Source organism: Microcaecilia unicolor, chromosome 4 (genome assembly GCF_901765095.1).
Source record: "Microcaecilia unicolor chromosome 4, aMicUni1.1, whole genome shotgun sequence".
Taxonomy (NCBI): domain Eukaryota; kingdom Metazoa; phylum Chordata; class Amphibia; order Gymnophiona; family Siphonopidae; genus Microcaecilia; species Microcaecilia unicolor.
The window spans coordinates 170,369,893-170,393,185 of NC_044034.1; the positions used below are offsets into that span (position 1 = coordinate 170,369,893).

Genomic DNA, 23,293 nt, shown 5'->3' on the forward strand with positions numbered 1-23,293 from the left:
TCTCCTTACTTTCAGTGGACCAGACAGTCAGTTTCGATGTGTGCTGCGTCCACTCCCAGCGAACCCCTGCTCACCTTCACCTCCGTTCGCCTCGCTTCACATTTTGCCCAGCTCTTTCCTCACTTCATCCCACGCTCTGTGCCCTACTTATCAGCCAGGTCCCTCTCTCACTGGTTGGCGCTGGTGGCAGGCCCGATCGGCGGGGTCCGATTCAGGTCCAACGGATGAATAGCCAATCTGGAGGGGGACGTCGCTGGGACGGTGTTTGTTGGCGTGGCAGCATTCGGCGGCTGGTGTTCGGCGGTGCAGGGGTTGTCGCGTTCGGGTGTCTCGTCGACAGTGGTAAACTGCAGTTGGTCTGATGCCGAGGTCGAGTCGAGTGACGCGTGGTCTTGGGGCTGCCGTGTGTGGCTGTCTTACCGGGCTCCCTCTGGCGCTTCCGACTCTTGGCACTGCTGCCTCTCGCACTGCAGTCTTCAGTGCAGACGGGCCGGATCACGGGCCGGAGGTTTTTTTGCGCGTTCGATGGATATCCCAAAGGGGTGGTTCCGCCCTCGCTATCGCTTTGCTACTCAGATTCAGCGTCAGGAAGTTCACAAATGGCAGGATGTCCGGGGCGCTCGGGTGATTGTTCCAGGTGAGTGTCCTGAATCGTAGTATCTACCTCACAGGTCTCTGGGGATTTCCGCGTCTTGGTTCGGGGGTGTCCACAAGTCCAGGAGTCCGTCTCTGGTCCGTTCCGGACCGCCTTCTATCCCTCAGCTGGACATATGGTCTGTCATGTGGTCAGGCTCAACTTGGGCCTCGTGGCTCGGGTTGGTCGCACTGGCGCTGTGTCCAGGTCTCAATGATATCGGTGGGGAGGCCGTCCGAAGCCTAGAATATGGCTACGGCCAGTGGTGTGCTGGAGCAGGCTCTCAAGGCTCTCGAGAGCCGTTTGTTAAGTTTTTAAGAATTTTGGGAGCCGGTTCTCCATGGCTACTTTAACAAATGGATCCCAAAATGTGGGCTTGGGCCCCTCCTGAATTCTCTTTTACTTTGCTGGCGAGAGAGAGCCCCCTGTTAACAATTTACCAACACACCCCTGGCTACGGCTCACTCCCACTATCTCCGTATCTTTGGATGCATGGTTCCGAGTTGTTGTTCGGAGTTTCAGGTCAGCCCGAGATCCCTATTTGGGTCGGGAGCTCTGTACAGAGCTCCTGTCCGTCGGCCATCTTGTGAATTTTGTGAATTTCTTGATTAGCTTTCGAAGGTTGCCCTTCTTCGTCAGATCGGAAATAAGCAAATGTTGGTAGATGACAGTATATATAAGTGAAACATCAAAGCATTTCAGTGGCAGTCTAACAGGATGGGGTAGGTAGGTGAGAGACAGGGAGATATGCATGGAGACAGGAGGGTGACAAACAAAGCGGTACATTTTATGGTTTATAATGGTCTAGAAAACCCATTATAAACCATAAAAATGTACTTTTTAACCACGCCGGCTGTCGTTTGGTCTTCTGTCCTCCTTTTTTAATACACGGAATATATTTGGCCTGGGCTTCCAGGATGGTGTTTTTGAACAGCATCCACGCCTGATGTAATTTTTTGACCCTCGCAGTCACTCCTCTAAGTTTTCTTTTCACCATTCTTCTCATTTGATCATAGTCTCCTTTTTTAAAGTTAAACGCTAACGTATTTGATTTCCTATGTATACTTACTTCAAAGCTAATATCAAATCCGATCATATTATGATCACTGTTATCAAGCGGCCCCAGCACCATTACCTCCCGCACCAGATCATGCGCTCCACTAAGGACTAGGTCTAGAATTTTTCCTTCTCTCGTCGGCTCCTGTACTAGCTGCTCCATAAAGCTGTCCTTGATTTCATCAAGGAACTTTACCTCCCTAGCATGCCCTGATGTTACATTTACCCAGTCAATATCAGGGTAATTGAAATCACCCATTATTATTGTGTTGCCCAGTTTGTTTGCGTCCCTAATTTCCTTTAACATTTCTGCATCCGTCTGTTCATCCTGGCCAGGCAGACGGTAGTACATTCCTATCATTATCCTTTTCCCCTTTACACATGGAATTTCAATCCACAGTGATTCCAAGTAAAGATGAACTCAGCATCTCCTGTGTAGGAGGTACTAAGTGGACCTGCGCTAACTGCAGAATTGTGGATTTAATGTGCAGTAATTGCCACACGCTAACTGTCCGTGCCCATTCTTGTCCACGCCCTGCCTAGTTACACCCTTAATGCAAAAAATGCCCTTAACATGCACATTAGCACAAGCCAATTGTAAAAAAAAATAACACAAAAGCAGTGACCACATTTGTGCTGCAGCAGTTAATGTGCTCCAGTTTGCAAGTTAAATGCCTAACGCAGTTTGGGTCCCTTTTACTAAGTGGCAGTAAGCCCACTGCATGCCAATCCGGAGCTACCACCAGCCCAACACAGGCGCCAGTGGTAGTTCTACCCCCAGCGCTTGACATTTCTGGCACTAGCGGAAATATTAAAAAAATATTTCCACAGGGGGTTACCCAACACCGGGTTAACACAGGAGCCCTTACCACCACCTCAGTGGATGGTAGTAACTGCTTCCTCCCGCATGGCCACGCAGTAAGAGCAATCTTACCACATGGCCATATCTTTTTTTTTGGAGGGTCGCAGCGCATGGCAAAAATGGCCCCCGCCACTAGTGCAGGGCCCTTTTTACCGCAGCTTAGTAAAAGGGACCCTTTAGTAAAGAGAGAAAAAAAAACAGGTCCTCTAAGACTGAATTTCCAGTATTCCACTGGTCAGGTGAAAAAAAAGATGTTTAGAGATATAATAGGGAAATTTCATACTCATTGATAATATAGGCAAACTTGCAGAACTGTACTTTGTGTCACCAATGTTTCTGAAACTTGTTTCTGGAGGGAAGAAAGGGCCTTTTAAAAAAGGAGAAGGTGGGGGAAATCATCCTTCTTCTGTCCTTTCTTTTAACTTTTATATTGTAAGTCACTTTGCTGTATTTTTGAAAGGTGGCATATCAAGAAATTAGAAAAAAAAAGAAAGGAAAGGAAAGGGTGTATGTTCTTTGGAGATTGTTTCATTGTTCTGCCAAGACAAAGGAGGGAATGTAGACCTAGTGGAATCAGTTTACCCCTAAGGAGAAAGAACAGATATTTAATAAAGTGAGTAAGGAGCACAAGAAAACAGAAAATACTATACTTCCTTTAATTTAATTGAGGACATACCTGACCAAAAAGCTTGAGGCGAATAACAGCACGTTAAAGTATGCAGCATATATAAGCATAACAAATACACAGCAGAAGTGTATATGTTTTTATCTATCTATATCTATTTATATCTATCTATGTATCCATTTATCTATCTATATATTATAATCACGTAAGTAAATATAAGTGGAAATGTACCTGCTCTTACAGTATCTTATATAAAAGAACATAAAACACATCAGTTATAACAATTCTGAGAAAACAGACTTTTAAATATTTTTAAAAGAATAACAGTAGCAATGCAGTCTTAAGTTCAGAGGAATAAGACTTGTGCATTTTTTTCCCAGTCTGGTATATTTAAGTGAGTTTGGTGTCTCCGGAGCAGTTCAGAAATGGTTGGGTTTGCTTAAAAACAGACAATATTATGTTAAGAAAAATAATTCTTTTTCATTTGGTTGGAGTCCGAAACATGGAATTCCACAGGGCTCTCTGCTCTCTCTGATTTAATGTTTGAGCTCTTTGGCTTGGTTTTAGACCCATTAAGGTTATTTGGCTATTCTTATGCTGATGATATATTTATCCCATTAACTTTGGATTTCCCTGCTCTACAAACCTCAGTTTCAGATTGTATTTCCATGATTCACTTAAGGGCGAATTAGTGTCTATTAGATTGTAAGCTCTTTGAGCAGGGACTGTCTTTCTTCTATGTTTGTGGCTGTGTACGCCTTGTAGCGCTATAAAAATGCTAAATAGTAGTAGTAGTAGTAGAATCAGCATGACAAAAAGGGGTCCTTTTACGAAGGGGAACAAAGGTGGCGGGAAATACATGATTAAAATGATAGAATGTAAAAGCAAGTTGATAAATGTAGAATAAACAGATGAAGCATGCGAGTCTTGAGGGGGGTAAGTTTATTTTAAAAGAAAGGTTTATGGCCCTAGACAAATGCAAACTACATGGACCTTATGGACAATAAAGAAAGAACAACTAGAGCTAAGATCAAACAAGGGTAAAATAGGGCTTAGAAAAAGAAGTGTTTCTATTTAGAACAGAGTAGGTTGAATTATTTGAGGAAAGCAGTATATAAGTGTAAAATGACAAACAGGCTGGTGGCTCCTTATGGACTAAAAGGTTTGAGGCATGAGGGTTCGATATTCAAAGTGATTTAACTGTCCAGAAATGATTCCTGGCTGGTCAAATTGCCTGTTTGGGGCTACCCACTGATTTTCAGCGGCACTTAACCGGTTAGTGCCACTGAAAATAACTGTTTAGCACTGAACTGAAAACTGGTTATTTTGGGGGTGTTCTGGGGGCAGAGTCGGCCCTTGGCTGGCTAAGTGCCAATATTCAGCTTTTAACCGGCCAGGTTAACTGCATAAATAGGACCACATAAAAGTCAGTCCTATCTTTATGCAGTAAACTCCATAACCTAGTGATTTCCAGACCTGGTCCTGGAGGCACCCCAGCCAGTCAGGTTTTCAGGATATCCACAGTGAATGTTCATGAGAGAGATTTGCATGCGATGGAGACAGTGTATGCAAATATGTCTCATGAATATTCATTCTGGCAATCCTGAAAACCTGACTGGCTGGGGTGCCTCCAGGACCAGGTTAGGGGAACCACTGCCTTAGCCGGTTAAGTGCTGAATATTGCACTTAACTGGTTATGCGTTAGCCGGCTCCAGAAACCCGGAAACGCAATGTCGGTGCCCGGACATGGCCCAGAATTGAATTTACGGGTTTCATGCTGGCAGCAGTCAGCAAAATGCTGATTGCCGCTGGCTAAATATTGGGCACATAGTTCATAAGGTGGCAGAAATATCCATAAAGACAGAGTGAAATGGGGGAGGAGGAGGAGCAGTAAATGCATTACTGCACCAAAGCTGACTTCTATATTTAACTAAAAATCCCCTAAAGTGTCCTTGAGCACTTCCCTCATGTTCGTTATTTCTCTTTGATGAAAATGGATTAATTCACACAGGTTTTGAATGCAGAATTTTCCATGCTGCTAATTTTTACCTTATTTTCTTCCTTTTATTGTTCCCTCGTTTTCTTTGTCACCTGCTGTATGTCTTCCCCTCTTGCAGTCAGTGTTCAGTCTGATCCGTGAACTGCAGGAGCAGATGCGCAGACTGCAGCAGGAGATCAATAATAAATTCCAGGAGAGAAAACCCCAAGATAGCAAATCTGCCATTACCGCCACAGATGGCCCGGACAACACTAGCCCAGTAATAGAGGTCCCCCAGCAGGAGGAGTTTCCCCATTGTGGCACGGAGCATGCAGGAGAAGTATATCAGAGCATGAGTCTGTGCAGTGTCTCTTACAGCTTGATGAAATTGATTTGCACTAACAAGAAGTTCCTTGTGGACCATGCAGTTGCTAATCATTTCTCTGGTTTTCTTTAAAGGAATTAATATGATCCATCAATGGACTAGATCAAGCTATGTGAAAAGGGTAGCTGATAAACAAGCTAAGACTGTAGAAGATGCTTTTGTTGTAATAAAGCTAGAGTTAAAATACATGTATGAATCAGCCTCTGGGCACTGGATGGTTCAGATCATTTTAAAGGTTACATTAAATCTATCCTGTATATTTATTGTTCCTGAAACCTCTTGATTGGAGGTGCCAAAGTAAGCAGTGCTTGGCTCTTTTATAGGTCTCTTAATAATAGAGTTGCTGTAGTTATGTCTCCTGTGAAAACTTTGTAGTTGCAATGATCAAGGGTAGCAGAATACCTTTCTGGTTGGAGGGGCCAACAAACCAATCTCTGCTCCCACCTCCTGGCTCTCCAGTTACTGATCTTGTGTTGGGTAAAATATTGGTAGGGCCATGGCCCCACTGGCCTGCCCCATTCCTCTACCTATGGCGACGGCACTCTACCCCAGTGATTTACAGGACTGCAACATTTCCAGTTACCATTAGGAATGTGTATTCATTCTGTGACTGTCTGCAGGGCACTGGCATAAGATAAATGCATGGCAGTTTGTGATATTAAGTTTGGAGGATTTGGGCACCTTCTGGTGGGCCACTATAAATCACTATACATGCAGTGGGGGCACACCCAGAACTCACACTGCTTGAACATTTTCCTCTGAGATCTATATGGTCACCCTCATTTTATCATTTTAACTTAGAAACTCCAATATTATTGATGACATTTGGTTGGTCAGGTCCTATCATGAATATTTCTGTGGATTGATTGTCCCTTGACTGTGTGCCAAACTCATTCCCCTTGCCTCCACCATAGTCTTAGCTGCAGGGAAATGCACCCTGTGTCAGACAATGTGATGTAAATTTAGCTAGTTGTAGTTTAAAAAATATAGGTATCTGGTTGGAGTCAGCAGCAGCCTCTGCCTTCCATAGAAACATAGAAAAATGAAGATAGATAAAGACCATTTGGCCTATCCAGTCTGCCCAACCATGTCATCTACTCTCCCTTTCACTCCCTTCCATGTGGCTATGGAGAAAAGGAAGCAAGTTCAAAAAAATATTCTGAGTCAGCGCCCTGGCTAGATCAGGCAGAAAATCACCAGTTCTAATTTACTGTGTAGATCAGGGATAGAACCCCTAGATTCTATAAAAAAAAAAACCCCACATTTGTACTATAATATTATTTGTACTATAATGAGGGTGATCTTAAGAAGCGTGTTTAACTTAATTGGTTAATGAGCCATTGAGCAATAATTGGACACTAACAATCAATTATTGGCGTTAATTGGCACCACTTAGGAGTTGCATGTGCATGTACCAGCGCGCTATTTTATATCACTGAGAGTGGAGTAGATATCGCACTGTTCACAGAAGAAAGTGTTTATGAACAACTTGAAATATTAAAGGTGAGACCAGATGGGATCCATCCCAGGATACTGCGGAAGCTAAGAGAGGTTCTGGCAGGTCCTCTTAAAGATTTGTTTAATAAATCCTTGGAGACAGGAGAGGTTCTATAGGACATGAATTGAGGTAGCGGGACGGTAGACTTAAGAGTAATGTCAGGACATTCTTTTTCATGGAGAGGGTGGTCATTGCCTGGAATGCCCTCTCAAGGAGGTGGTAGAGAGAAAAATAGTGATGGAATTCAAAAAGCTGTGGGATGAACACAATAATTAGCTTGGAGAAGAGACGGCTGAGGGGAGACATGATAGAGGTATATAAAATAATGAGTGGAGTGGAACAGGTGGATGTGAAGCGTCTGTTCACGCTTTCCAAAAATACTAGGACTAGGGGGCATGCGATGAAACTACAGTGTAGTAAATTTAAAACAAATCGGAGAAAATTTTTCTTCACCCAACGTGTAATTAAACTCTGGAATTCATTGCCGGAGAAAGTGGTGAAGGCTGTTAGCTTAGCAGAGTTTAAAAAGGGGTTGGACGGTTTCCTAAAGGACAAGTCCATAAACCGCTACTAAACGGACTTGGAAAAATCCAAAATTCCAGGAATAACATGTATAGAATGTTTGTACGTTTGGGAAGCTTGCCAGGTGCCCTTGGCCTGGATTGGCCGCTGTCGTGGACAGGATGCTGGGCTCAATGGACCCTTGGTCTTTTCCCAGTATGGCATTACTTATGTACTTATGTTATTTAAAAAAAAAAAAAAAGCAAAGATGGCTACTCCGGCTGTGAAGAACTAAGGCCGGTGCAGGGCAGACTTTTATGGTCTGTGTCCTGTATATGACAATCTGGTTTAGGTATTATTAGGAAAGGAATGGAAAACAAAAATGAGGATGTTATAATGCCTTTGTATCACTCCATGGTGGGGACCACACCTCGAATATTGTGTTCAATTCTGGTCATCGCATCTCAAAAAAGATATGGTGGAATTAGAAAAGGTACAGAGAAGGGCAAAGAAAATGATAAAGGGGATGGGATGACTTCCCTATGAGAAAGACTAAAAGTGGCTAGGGCTCTTCAGCTTAGAGAAAAGACGGCTGAAGGGAGATATGATAGAGGTCTATAAAATAATGAGTGGAATGGAACAGGTAGATGCGAATCGCTTGTTTACCCTTTCCAAAAAATACTAGGACTAGGGGGCACCAATAAAGCTAGAAAGTAGTACATTTAAAACGAATTGGAGAAAATATTTCTTCACTCAATGTGTAATTAAACTCTGGAATTTGTTGCCAGAGAATGTATTAAAAACGGTTAGCTTAGCGGTGTTTAAAAAAGGTTTGGATGGCTACCTAAAGGAAAAGTCCATAGTTCATTATTAAAATGGACTTGGGGAAAATGTATTGTACTGATTGGGATGTTGCCAGATACTTGTGACCTGGATTGGCCACTGTTGGAAACAGAATGCTGGGCTTCATGGACCTTCGGTCTGTCCCAGTATGGCAATTCTTATGTATTTATGGGCTGCGACAACAACTCCAGTAGTTGGAATGTAAGGACAGTGCCGGGCAGACTTCTACAATCTTTGATGCAGAAATGCCAAAGAAAAACTGTGATCAAGTATTTTATATCATATTCATTGTTGGTTTAATCATGAATTGATGAGTGTGACTGTTGGGCAGACTGGATGGATCATTCAGGTCTTTATCTACAGTACCATCAGTTACTATGCTACAATGTTCTGGCTTCAAGCTATTCTGTAAGTATGTGCCAATATTTAATGACGCATACTTTGCAGGTGGGTGTTCACAAGGGTGAGGTTTGGGCAGAGCATGGACAGGGCACATGTTTATTATAAAATACTATAATCTATGTGCATATCTTCACAATCTAGGAGCTAGCACTCAGACCAACTCTATCGCTGGTATAAGTGCTCATGCATAAAATATAGACACATATTTGATCTGTTATGCTAGTATTCCATGATGCAAAGTAGACGCCAAGGCACCTACCTTATTGTATAGAATATACTTCCAAGAGGCACGTTCTTGACACCTAAAAGTAGTCACCCCTTTATTGAATTACTCTTGTAGTGCTGTAAAGAAATGTGGACTGGGTTGCAGAAGGGCTTGTGTTAAGGCCACTGTTATAAAGCAATGATGTGTAGTTAATATTTTTCCACAAAGCAGTGTAAGTAATGAAGACATACTATCTGGCTAATGATAAATGTTAGGAAGTATTTATTGTATTACTAGGATCTATGCACTGAATGTTCTCTATTTTCTATTTAGTGGCATAAAATGTATTAAGATATATAGCATCAGTAGCTGACAATTTGGTTTCTAAATTTGCATTAAAAAGCATGCATTAATGCTCTGTTTATATATTATTACCCTAGAGCAGAAGTAATAGTGTAGCAGTTCTCCTGCATGAACACATTTATCTAATATAGAAACAGAGACAGAACATGTGATGGCAGATAAAAGCCACAAGACCCATCATGTCTGCCTATTTTTCTTTTCTCTTTCCGTCCTGCAGGCTCTACTTGATCTGCTTAACCACAGTTAATGTCCTTTGTACTTATCTCATGCTTGTACTGTAAATATGAACCTAAAAATCTGGTTTCCCCTTTTCACTGCCCCTCCCCCTATAGGATGTACATATTCACAAGTTAGTGTTTCTAAACTGTGTTCTTTCTTTCTTTCTTTTTGTAATTAATCTTCATTATTCCTTACTATCATTAGTAATATGAATTTGTTTTTTGCATGCCATGACATGAATGAACCTTACTTTTAAACTTGGGTATGCTGCATACATTTCAGTCTGTCAGATTTGCAGTGGAGACCGCCAGACCTGTTTGTGGCTCTTCACAAGCACTCTGATATGTAGAAGCAATAGATTACAGAAAATTTCAATGTTATAAATAAGGATATGGGACAGAGAGTGGGAGTTCACTCTTTGTTAGTATCTGAATTCGGTGACGATTACTTGCAGTTAGTTTTCAGTTGCTTAGTTTTTTGCAGTGCTTTATGTATAGAAGTATTTTGTTGTTTTGTATTAGATAATCATTGCCATTTGTCCTGCATGAACCTGCACAATTGTTCTATCCTTATTTATTTTGTATTTTTAAAGACAATAGATACACAATCTGTCCTTGTCCTGTTAATCAGCTTCCCTTGTCTTTTCCTTTGATAGGGATTACTACAGGAACTCAAATCACTTAAATTTAAGGTGGAAGAGCTGGAAAATGAAAGAGCCCAATATGAGTGGAAATTAAAAGCAACCAAGGTAAGAGGTGCTTCTACCATGTTGCCATGAAAGATAGGAGGTATTTCTCTGCTAAGTGACACTGCCTGCATCTGTTGTATTTTATTTACTGCTTTAAATGTGTTTTACTGATAAAACTTGATCAATAATTAGTAATGCTTAATTTTTTTTATTTTTTTTGTTACATTTGTACCCTGCGCTTTCCCACTCATGGCAGGCTCAATGCGCTTACATATGATATACAGGTACTTATTTGTACCTGGGGCAATGGAGGGTTAAGTGACGAAAGATTTCTGTACTGCCTTTTTATGGAGGAGCAGGCCAGAAAGGTTTACAGTAAAAGTGTAATAAATGCAGTTAAAGATAGAAAGGAACACCATAAAATCAATAGGAAAGACAGAATCAGAAGAAATCACTAGTCATTAAAGTAAATAACATGCACAGGAGCCTCCACAGTGTCCAGATAGGGGGTGGGGGGAGTTATCAGCATGGGCTACTGTTAAGACGTGCTATATTATTGTTAACCCAAGTGATTAGTAACTAGGGGGGGTCTTTTACTAAAGCTTAGCTCGAATTATCTGCAGCAGGACCCATTTTATTCCTATGGGCTCTGTTGCAGATAACTCGAGCTAAGCTGTAGTAAAAGACCCCCTAGGTCTCGATGCATAAAATGTGACCTATGCTGAAATGGCACAAGTTAGTGATAAAATAATCTGTCTTAATAGTAGCCCACATTGATAACTACACCCCTTAATGTGACGAGTTCCAGTCTCTGGTAACCAGAACTGATATTAAGATGTTATAATGCCTCATTCCATCAGTGACTAAGAGCCAACCTCATCAGTGATGTCACAATGGCTTGATTGCTCTGTGCTTGGCTCACTTTTATTGCATATAGCAGTGATTTTGATTTCTGGTGTGAGTTCAGGACTGGCTCCTAACATACACCACCTCAGTACTGCAAAATCCCAAAGCCCTTTAAAAGATAATTTTTCTTATGTAACTCAAAAGATGTTCACCCTAGTCTGTGCAATATTTATATCTGTGCAATTAGTCCTCTGTTTAAATACCTCTACATCTCTGAATTTTAAAGAATTGGCTTTCTCACAAATTCACTGATGTTCAGAAGCCTGAAGTTTAGGCCTCAGGAACCTCTTAACTATATGATCGAAGTATGTTTGTGGCTCTCTTTTTAATACTGCATGGATGGGTAGGCTAGATAAGTCGTATGGTCTTTGTTGCCATTTTCCATGTTTCTGTGTTTAGTTTTAATATAGCTTAAAAATATTAAGTAGGGGAAAAAGATATATAAATGTTTGAGAAGTCCTTACTTGATTTAATTTTGTTTCATCTTTGAGGCCATGAGAGGCAGTAAGATTCTCAAAACTAAATGTAAAAAAATCTTCCTTTTTGCGATGTAAACCTTACTCGTCTCTTGTTAATTCATGTTTCTGATTTTAAAACTCAAATCCCACCCCTTTGGCTTTTCTTTCCTTTCCAGCTGTCTATTTCTTATTCCCTTCATGTCTGTTACCAGTCCCTAATGAGCCAGCTCTCTAGCTTGCAGGTCTATGTTGAGCAGCTGCAAGCAGAGAAACTGCAGTGGGAAGAGAAATGCAAAACTGCTCAGGTGCTGTTCAATGTTATGCAAATAAAATAATGCACATAACAGAGGCGCCCAGCCTCCTTTATAGCTAACCAGAACTGCTTCATAGCTGTTTGTTTCAAAAAAAGTTTTTCCAAATAATGATTTTTAAATTAAATTGCCCATTCCTGCACCAGATGCTAAAACAGAAAGAATGCTGCATGTGATTTTGTAACCTGCATGAAATTCTATATTTTGTATAAATACAACAGTATTTTTTCTGTGACATTCTATTTTAAAAGCAGGCAGGTTGATATTTAAAAGCACGTATGTGCTTTTCCCCCCCTAAAATCCATGGAACGTAAATGGATAACTATGGCTTTTTTAGGGGCCTGTTTACTGAGCTGTTGTAAGCACTACTGTGGGGTAAACTCAGGCATCCCGTGGTAGTTTTTGGATCTCTGCACACTAGAGGCGTGTTTGAGGTGGAGTGTAAGCGTACCCAATGCTAAGCGCAGCTACATCGCCATGCGTTAACTGATTAGCACGTGGTTAGCACAGGAGGCCTTACCGCCTATAAAATAAGTTTCGGTAAGGGCCCACACGCTATAAAATTAATGTGTGGTCATTAACAGAGTATATGGAAAATGCAGCCATTTTATAGCTGCACTAAGAGTGGCATCATCGCACAGGAAATCCCCACACTAGTGATAACACTGGCTTTTTTAGCGCAGCTTAGTAAAAGGGCCCCTTGATTTGCTAAATGGTCAAAGCTAGTTTAAAATTAGGGGTGGGATATGGGGTATCAAGTGTCTGGTCAGCAGCAAAATTCAGCTGTTAAAACAGGTAACCTGTGTAAAGTTTACCTCATTAATTGTATTCATTTTGTTTGATCTTTTTTTTTTTTACCATTGTTATGTTTTTAAGAAAATTGAAGTTTTATGTCAAGTTGTACCTGCTTGTATATCACCTTGGGTGATTCTCTTCAAAAAGGTGGTTAATAAATCCCAATAAAGAAAGAATAAAAGGGATTTGGATTTAATTCATGCTTATCTCAATAGTTCAAGGTGGTATTTCCCCTTCCGGGAGCGCTCACAAGCTAAGTTTGTACCTGAGGTAATGGAGGGTTAAGTCACTTGCCCTAGATCCCTGGGTCTCAGCCTATTGCTCTAACCATTAGGTTTCTCTTAATTAGTAGGCATAACTTTACATGGATAAGATATTACATATTAATGGCGTAGCTCCAGGTTGGCCTGGGTGGGCCACTGGCAGCACCACACTCCCCTTTTTTCCATTCCTCCACTGGCGGCCTGGCATCTGTCTCTTTCATTGAACCCTCTTCCCGGTATACTTCAGAGGTGTCCCTGACAGCTGCAGTGATTCATTTTTGCTGCCTGCACCGGTCCTGCAGGCTTCCCTCTGCTATGTCCTGCCTTTGCTACTGTCACTTCCTGTTTCCTCACTGGTGGGATGCAGCAGCAAGAAGCCTGCAGGACTGGCACAGGCAGCGAACGTGAATTGTGTCTGTGAATTGAGGTCCACAGGGGAGGGGGCTTCAGAAACAAGGGGAGTTGCCAGTCCGCGGGTGGGGAATTGTGGAGAGAAGGAGAAATGTTGGATGTATAGTGAGAAGGCTGAGGGGAATATTTAAAAAACAAAAACCTGTATATTTTATAAATCTATGGGTGGGAGAGGGGGGGAGGGCCCATCCAAGTTAACTCTGAGCCACCCAAAAATCTAGGTCTAGCTAGTCCACTGTCATATATAATGAATATAACATATATACACCTGAGATAAACTTTGCAGTGGTCGATGGACAACATAACTTTAAACAAATAAGATATCAATTTAAAGTTATATGTGGATTTTCAGTGTGCCAATTAGATAGTGCCAGGAAAATCTACATAATTTTGAACAGATATGTCATCTGTTTAAAGTTATGCAATCTGGGGACCACTGAAAGTTGACCTCAGTGTGTCTAGAACATGTGGGGGTGAGTACTACTACTACTACTACTATTTAGCATTTCTATAGCGCTACAAGGCATATGCAGCGCTGCACAAACATAGAAGAAAGACAGTCCCTGCTCAAAGAGCTTACAATCTAATAGACAAAAAATAAATAAAGTAAGCAAATCAAATCAATTAATGTGAACGGGAAGGAAGAGAGGAGGGTAGGTGGAGGCGAGTGGTTACAAGTGGTTACGAGTCAAAAGCAATGTTAAAGAGGTGGGCTTTCAGTCTAGATTTAAAGGTGGCCAAGGATGGGGCAAGACGTAGGGGCTCAGGAAGTTTATTCCAGGCGTAGGGTGCAGCGAGACAGAAGGCGCGAAGTCTGGAGTTGGCAGTAGTGGAGAAGGGAACAGATAAGAAGGATTTATCCATGGAGCGGAGTGCACGGGAAGGGGTGTAGGGAAGGACGAGTGTGGAGAGATACTGGGGAGCAGCAGAGTGAATACATTTATAGGTTAGTAGAAGAAGTTTGAACAGGATGCGAAAACGGATAGGGAGCCAGTGAAGCGACTTGAGGAGAGGGGTAGTATGAGTAAAGCGACCCTGGCGGAAGATGAGACGGGCAGCAGAGTTTTGAACCGACTGGAGAGGGGAGAGGTGACTAAGTGGGAGGCCAGCAAGAAGCAGATTGCAGTAGTCTAAACGAGAGGTGACAAGGGTGTGGATGAGGGTTTTGGTAGAGTGCTCGGAAAGAAAGGGGCGGATTTTACGGATGTTGTAAAGAAAGAAACGACAGGTCTTGGCGGTCTGCTGGATATGAGCAGAGAAGGAGAGAGAAGAGTCAAAGATGACCCCAAGGTTTCGAGCTGAGGAGACAGGGAGAATGAGAGAGCCATCAACAGAAATAGAAAACGGGGGGAGCGGGGAGGTGGGTGAGACATCTGCAGAGTGTTTCTCTAAACTGCATGTGAACAGATTGTGGTTATGGAGAGGGGACTTTCAGTCCAGTTAGCACTGGATGCATGATGTTTTTTATGTATACACAAACCCCACTGCCCAGAGAAATTTACTGATTCATTGAGGTTCTCTTAATGTAAAGTCACCCTACAAAGCCCAACATGTCTGAATGGATAGAATCCATAAAGTGAGATTTTAATTTAAACTCAGAAAGTTTGTGCTCTAGCAAAAGCTGATATGAAATTTTACTTTCATATCCATTGGAAAGTTGGTTTTCTTTTCTAAATACATTTGCTAGTCATTAGAGTAGAGGCAAGGTTAAAGAAGTTATTCCATTAGCTATTGGGTTTTTCATAACAAAAATATTTATTTTTACTCCTTTTTATTAATTTCAAAACTAGGCTGAACAAATAACTCAAGAAAACCAGTCGGTACCAAATAACACATACTGTCCTCCCAATTCATTTAATCTTCAAAATCAGAAGAAGCCAAACCAGCACAAAACATGAAGCAATTTTAATGGAAAGACAAGACTTGGTTTGTTAATCCTCTCCATTTTAGGAAAGATGCTGTAGGAGCTTTCCTCTATTTGCACTCACACAGAGTCAGGTTTTTCCTCTGGGCAGATCCTTATGCTGGCTCTGACTGCATCTAGAAGGCTGGCAGAAGGTGGTGCCACTGTGCAGAAAAGAAGTCCCTTTGCTGCAGATTTGCTGCATATAACAAACTGTGAGTGGACTTATCTGGGTTCTATGCAGTGTAATACTAATCACTTGAGAAAATCTCAGGCTTCTTTAATTTGGATCTATGGTTTAAGAGGGGAGGCTTTTCTAACCACGTGTGTGCTTCAGAGTTTTTAAGCTTGCATCCGTACAAACTGTGGTTGTGATGAGAGGATATGAATGTTGTTCTACCCAGGCTGAAATAGCACAGCTGCAGGAGCAGTTAGCATTGAAAGATGCAGAAATTGAACGCCTGAAATGCCAAATTTCATCCAGGACACTACCACCCAGTGAAAACACAGAGAGAGGTAAGATGTTGTTTCGTGCTGAGAGCTGTATTAAAAGGAACTTTCCACGTTCTGCCTGTAGGAAAGGCAGAGCAGTGTGAGTGGCTGAATAAACGTTTTAACATTATTACTCTAATTACCCACTCAGTAGCCACTCATTAGACGATTATGTGGTGTGAAGCAAAAATAATAATAATAACACCAATAAACTATATGAATAATTTAGTAGCTCATTGGAACATTTTGGAGCTGAGAATCCCAACTAAAATGGAACAAAAAAGGTTGTGGGTCAATAATTCAGTGTCAGTGGATTTTTTTTTTTTTTTAAACACTGGTTGCAATGGTCAAAAGGTATTTAGTTATTCAGCGGAATTTCTGGATAGGATGGTTAGCACTGGAATTTATCTGGTTAGTTGCAGTATTGAGTGCTATCCAGATAACCTAGCACAACTTTCTATCTGTCTTCAGTTATCTGGATAAGTTATCCAGGTAGCAGACTGAAAATCCATGCTATCTAGATAAATTGTTCAGGTAACTTAAGACAGCTTTCTATCTGGTTATTTTTGGATAAATTATCCAGCTAGCACACTGAATATCCCTGCTATCCAGGCAACTTAGGGCAGCTTTCTATCTTTCTGTTATCTGGAAAAGTTATCTAGGTTGCAGACTGACTATCCCTGTTATCCAGATAACTTAGGACAGCGTTCTGTCTTCTGTTATCTCGATAAGTTATCCAGGCAACACACTGATAAGCCGAGGCTCAAAACTCTGGCGTTGTTCTGAGCAGTGCTGTAAAAATACCGCCGGAACAGAGCCGAAGAACAATTCCCTGGGCATTAGGGAGCTCATCAGGAGGATTGTGCATGGCGCGTGCGCAGAGGAGTTCCGCAATTAGCAATGCTTCTGTGTGCATGCGCCTGGCAAAACCCGAACATCAAGCACACACTGGCATCTGTTTTCTGCGGCCTTAAGATAAGTGTTAAAAAATGTTTATTTGCTTTGATGCTTATATTTAAATGCAGGAAACAGATGCCAATGTGTGCTTTTACTTTTGGGCCTACTGTGATTCGCGCATACTCGTTTCTCATGACCAGCACTTAAGGGCTTGCACGGACTTCCTTCTGCTTCCAAAAGCAATCAAAACTGGCAGATTTTCCAGAAAAAATCATGTGAAATCCTCTGTTCTAACACTCTAACGCCTGCTCCAACCTGGATTTATTTTTTGCAGTGGTACAGCAATTTTGTTTTAGGCGCTGTTTTCTGAGCATTGGGGAGGAACACAGAATGACCTCATTTACATGTGCTTGACTACATTAGCATGCTACTTGCACTGTTATTAGCATGTTGCTTGCGCTGTTTGTCTGCGCACTCATTTGTTCCCATGCTCTGGGCCTTTGAACATTCTGCGCAGGTAAATGCAGGTGGTAGTACGGTACTAATGGTCTCTAGTGCTCATGTTTGCTTTTGAGCATTGGGGCCTAAATATTTGTGCTATCCAGATATGTTCCAGGACTGCCCTTGCTCCACCCCAGCACTGCCCTCACAAAGGGCAATTCTGTAAGAGTGTGCCTATATTCTCTGAGGACAAGCAGGCCTATAATTCTCACAGATGGGTAATACAGGGTCTGCATTGACGGTCCGGAGCTGGTAACATGCTTAAAACTAGGTCTTTGAGTGCGAGACGTGCTCCATCGTGTATGCGCAAGAACCGGATCAGCAGTTCTCTTTTTTTTCCATGGTGCGGAGAGGACATGTTTGTTATCCACTCCTCACGGATGGTTTGGTTGGTCTTTTTGTGCCTTACTTTTTCCTTTTTTTTTTTTTTCTTAATACCTCTTTTAGGGTTTACCTTTATTTATTTATTTATTTGTGACATTTATATCCCACATTATCCCAAACAAGTTTCAATTCAGTGTGGCTTACAATAAAAAGTGTAGGATACATAACAAAGAATAATGCATAAGAAAGTAATTGGTTGTAAGAATCCAATTTTACAATACAGTATCATAAATGTACTGGGATAGCTATGGATGTTTAACATTTAGAAAATCTATTATGAATGAGAAATTGTATATGAAGCAAAGAGAAGGTTAATGGTAAATAGAGTAATAACCAATTCAGGTAATAATTAGTTGTTTGAGATATGGTTGTTCTTTATGAGGGTTTGTTTGAATAGGAACGATTTGAGGATTTTGCAGAATCCAGTATATTCCTGTGTATTTCTTATTTTGAGCAGTAAGGAGTTCCACCATTTGGTTCCTCGGTAAATGAAATCTGCAGAGTGGACAATTTTAAAAATTTTATTTTACCTTATTTTATTGTTCCCTGTATATTATTTTAGATTATTTTTGCCATTTTTCTAATTTTTCATTCTTTTTACCATGCTCACTAGGCCGCGTTTAGGCCTGAGCCCCGGTCGGGTTTTTCCCTTTTCTCTTTTTTGGCGCTCTTCCCTTTGTTTAGCACCATTGAGTCATTTGATTTGGCCATGGCTGTTTTTCCTTTCATGTCATCAAAGGTTCCCAGAGGCTTTAAGCGCTGCACTCGGTGCAGCAGGACCATCTCTGGCTAGGACACCCATTCTTGGTGTCTACAGTGTTTGGGACCTGATCATACCCCTGCAAACTGTCATTGTATGAGAAAGAGACATAGATGGCCAGAGAGGCTCAGAGAGAAAAGATTTTTGGAGCCAGGTTCAAAGTCTCAATGTCATAAGTAGATAAGTATTGTCACACTGGGACAGACCAAAGGTCCATCAAGCCCAGCATCCTGTTTCCTGTTTCCATCACAAATACCTGGCAAGATCCGGAAAAACTTAAATAAATTTTATGCTGCTTATCCCAGAAATAGCAGTGGATTTTCCCCGTCAATTTAATAATGGTCTATGAACTTTTCCTTTAGGAAGTCATCCAGAGCTTTTTTAAACCCCGGCATCGGTGCATTCAGCGTTGGTTCATATGGCTGTGAGACTGTTGCATACTGGGAATGACCATACATCAAGTGGATCTCCATCTGCCTCAATTCTGGATGCTGTGCAGGCCCATGGGACCGATTGGCATTGGAACCGACCCCAAGGCAATGAGAAGATTGAACATCATCCTCTTTGGTACCAGGGCACATCAATGCCAGGTGTCGGCATCAATTCTCTTCGACGCATGGGGCTGGGACCTCTGGGGCACCAAGGGTTTCACTGATCCCCGAGAACCGTCGGCAGCAGGAGGACCGCTTCCCCTCCATACAGGAGATGCCAATGCGTGGGGCTCCACACAACCAGGACCAGACACCCGCTTCAACTCTGTAGATTCAGCAGCCTGCTTCTACACCAGCACCCCAGCCTTTCCTGATTTCAGCGCTCAGTGAGTGACTCTGGGCCCTGAGCTTTTGCCAGGGTTCTTGCTGAGTACATCGGCATGTGGGGTGCTTGCGCCAGCCATGCCTCTTGCTACAGTCCCGTATGGCCATTGGCCTGCAGTGATGTCTCCAACGCTGCTTGCGGTCTCAGTGTCAACTGCCACCTGTGTTGCCACACCGTCAATGTCAGTGGAGGAAGCTTTGCCTGAGTCAAAGCTGGAGCCGACACCTCAATGCTCCTCTTGGGGTCATGGTACCTCTATGGTGAGGTGGGCTCGGTCTGGGTCCTCCCATGAGGAAATCTTGGCTGACACCGATGAGGAACGCTCATGGGTCTCAGATTAGGATCCAAAGTACTTCTCGGAGGAGTCCTATGACATCCCATCTGATTCCTCCCCTTCTCAGGAAAGGAGGAAGTCTCCACCTGAGACCCTTTCCTTCCCCTCTTTTGTGAAGGAGATGGTAGCTACCATCCCAATTCCTTTGGAAGTGGAGGACAAGCTCAGGGCTAAGATGTTCAAGGTCCTGGACTTCAACTCTCCTCCTGGAGAGCCTGTGATGGTCCCACTTCACGAGATCTTATGGGGCATTCAAGTGAAGAACTGGGAGTCCCCTCTGTCGGTGCCCCTCCTTCCCAAGGAGATTGACATTGTGTACCGGCTTCAGTCTTCCCCTGGGTTTGATAGGCCCCAGTTGCCTCATCATACCCTGGTGGTGGAATCCGCACTCAAAAGGGCCAGGAGTTCTAGGGTCTGTGCTTCAGTGCCCCCTGGCAGAGAAGCTAGATCCCTGAATTCTTATGGACAGAAGATGTGTCAGGCCTCCATGCTCATCTCCCATATCATGCCAGCTCTATAGGAGCCTGTACTTGCGGTCCTTGGTGCGTGGTATGTCTGATTTAGCAGACTCTCTGCCACTGGAGTAGGCTGAATCTGTTCATCTACTGGTCAGGCAGCAGAAGGTGTGTCATAAGTTTTTAGCAAGGGGCACCTATGACATGTTTGATGTGGGCTCTAGGAACTTTTGTGGTCTGTGGAATTTGGAATGGGAGTCCCAGAGTCAAATTGGATTGAATTGTTCATCAGAGTACGGACTGAACCAACTCTGGTGGAACTCAGATGACATCCTCTAGGTTCCCAGCAGCTTGACACCACTGGGAAGCTAGGGTCATTGGGAAGTTCTCATGCTATGGGTGTCGCAGTAGAGACCATCCGCCTTATAATCGAAAGTGATGGGCGCCCATATTTCGACCCAAATCGGGAGATGGACGCCCATCTTGCAAAGGCGCCCAAATCGGTATAATCGAAAACCGATTTTGGGCGTCTTCAACTGCACTCCGTCGCGGAAATGGCCAAAGTTGACGGCGTGTCGGAGGCGTGGTGAAGGTGGGGCTGGGGTGTGGTTATCGGCCAAGGAGAGATGGGTGCCTTTGGTCAATAATCGAAAAAAATGGCCATTTTTAGCAGGAATTTAGGTCACTTTTTTTGGACTCTTTTTTTTTCCACGAACAAGTCCCAAAAAAGTGCCTTAAGTGACCAGATGACCACCGGAGGGAATTGGTCAGTTGGGGCACTTTTTTGGGACTTGTTTGTGAAAAAAAAGGGTCCACAAAAAGTGACCCAAAATCGCGGTAAAAACCCCTTTTTTTCGATTATCAGCTAAAGACGCCCATCTCTCCTCGGCCGATAACCACGCCCCCGTTCCGCCTTCACCACGCCTCCAACACGCCCCCGTCAACTTTACCCGTTTCCGTGACGGATTGCAGTTGGAAACGCCCAAAATCGGCTTTCAATTATACCGATTTGGGCGCCCACGGGAGAAAGATGCCCATCTCCTGATTTGGGTCGCAATATAGACTTTTTTCTCTTTCGATTATAAGCAGGATAGACTCCAAGTCTGCTTAGCAATGCTGCGACTACTGCAAGACACTTGGTGAGAATTTTGGGAGCCAACACAAGGCCAAAAGGCAACACATGATAAAGGCAACTGAACATGCTTCCGGTGAGCTGGAAATATCAGGATATGAGTATAAACATCCTTTAACTCCAGAGAGCATAGCCAATCATTTTCCTGAAGAATGGGAAGCAGGGTGCCCATTGAAACCCCATGAGTGGTCCCTCAGTTTAGGCGTTGCTTGTGAGATCTTCCGAGCATGGGACACCCCCTCAGTGGATCTCTTTGCCACTCAGTCCAATCACAAACTCCCTCAGTTCTGTTCCAGGCTCCAAACCCATGACAGACTATCATCGGATGCCTTCCTCCTTCATTGGGGCAGGACATCTGTATGCGTATCCTCCCATTCCTCTTGTGGGGAAGACTTTGCTGAAATTCAAGCAAGACCACGGGACCATGATCTTGATCACTCCCTACTGGCCCCAGCAGATTTGGTTCCCTCTTCTTCTGGAGTTATCCTCCAAAGAACTATAGAGATTGGAGTGTTTTCCGACTCTCATCACGTAAAACAAGAGATCTCTTCTGCATCCCAACCTCCAGGCTCTGGCCCTCACAGCCTGGATGTTGAGAGCTTAGAATTTGCTTCCTTGCATCTTCTTGAGGGTGTCTCCAGGGTCTTGCTGGCTTCCAGAAAAGATTCCACTAAGAGGTGTTACTCTTTCAAATGGAGGAGGTTTGTTGTCTGGTGTGAGGACAAGGCCCTAGATCCTATTTCCTGCCCTACACAGCCTCTTCTTGAATACTTTCTGCACCTCTCCAAGTATGGTCTCAAGACCAATTCCATAAGGGTTCACTTCAGTGCAATTAGTGCTTATCATTAACGTGTAGAGGGTAAGCCCATCTATGGACAGCCTCTAGTTGTTCGCTTCATGAGAGGTTTGCTGTTGACAAAGTCCCCTGTCAAACCTCAACTGTGTCATGGGACTTTAATGTCATTCTCACCCAGCTGATGAAAGCTCCTTTTGAGCCACTGAATTCCTGTCATCTGAAGTACTTGACCTGGAAGGTCATATTTTTGGTGGCTGTTACTTCAACTCTCGCAGGGTCAGTGAGCTTCAGGCATTAGTGGCAGATGCACCTTATACGAAGTTCCATTATAACAGAGTAGTCCTCCACACACATCCTAAGTTCCTACCTAAGGTTGTGTAAGAGTTCCATCTGAACCAGTCTTGCCAACGTTCTTCTCCCGACCTCATGCCCATCCTGGCAAAAGCGTACTTCACACCTTGGACTACAAGCGAGCATTGGCCTTTTACTTGGAGCGGTCCACCAACTGTATGTTTCTTTTGATCCCAATAGGATGGGGTCACTATCAGGAAATGCACTGTTTCCAGTTGGCTGGCAGATTGCATTTCTTTCACTTATGCCCAGGCTGTGTTGACCCTTAAGGGTCATGTTAGGGCTCACAATATTAGAGCCATGGCTGCGTCGGTAGCCCACTTGAGGTCAGCCTTCGTTGAAGAAATGTGCAAGGCTGCAATGTCATCTTCAATTCGTACATTTACATCTCAGTTTGGACAGACAGTGCTGCTGAATTTGTTTGGGGTCTAGACTCCAACTCCACCCTCCTAGGCCCATTTTGTTCTGTTCCAGGCTTTTCTCTCACCCAGTTGTATATAGTTTCAGGTTAATTACTGTCTTTGCCCTCACCATTGTGAGGTCCTGTTGACCATTGGTTGTTTTGGTGAGCCTGGTAGCTAGGGATTCCCATCTGTGAGAATTGTAGGCCTGCTTGTCCGCAGAGGAAGTGACGGTACTTACCTATAGCAGGTATTCTCTGATGACAGCAAGCCTTATATTCTCACGTACCCTCCCACCTCCCTTTGGAGTTGTCTTCTTTTCATTATGCTTTATATTATACTGCTGGTCCCGCACTCTCATAGAAAGCTGGAAGGCAGTCCTGCATGCACGATGGAGCATGTTTCATGCTCAAAGACCTATTTTTAAGCTTGTTACAAGTTCAAGACCGGCAACGCAGACCCCGCATTACCCATCTGTGAGAATATAAGGCCCGCTGTCCTCGGAGAATACCTGCTACAGGTAAGTACCTTTGCTTTTTGGCGTATAGAGGGCATCTATTCTATAAAGGAAAGTCACTAAATTCTAAACTTAATTCAGGATCTGATATGTATAAATGTAGGCTTTATAATCAGTGCTTTCTTTATCCATGTGCTTTATTTTAACATAT

General features: G+C 43.0%; 1 protein-coding gene across 1 annotated transcript in view; it reads left to right on the forward strand.

The window, feature by feature from the left end:
• Positions 1-23,293, forward strand: part of PPFIBP2 (PPFIA binding protein 2) — a 310,354-nt gene that overhangs the window by 225,493 nt on the left and 61,568 nt on the right. The window contains 4 exon segments of the mRNA XM_030200947.1: positions 5,295-5,495; positions 10,227-10,319; positions 11,800-11,928; positions 15,711-15,822. Coding sequence (XP_030056807.1) covers positions 5,295-5,495; positions 10,227-10,319; positions 11,800-11,928; positions 15,711-15,822 — 535 coding nt within the window.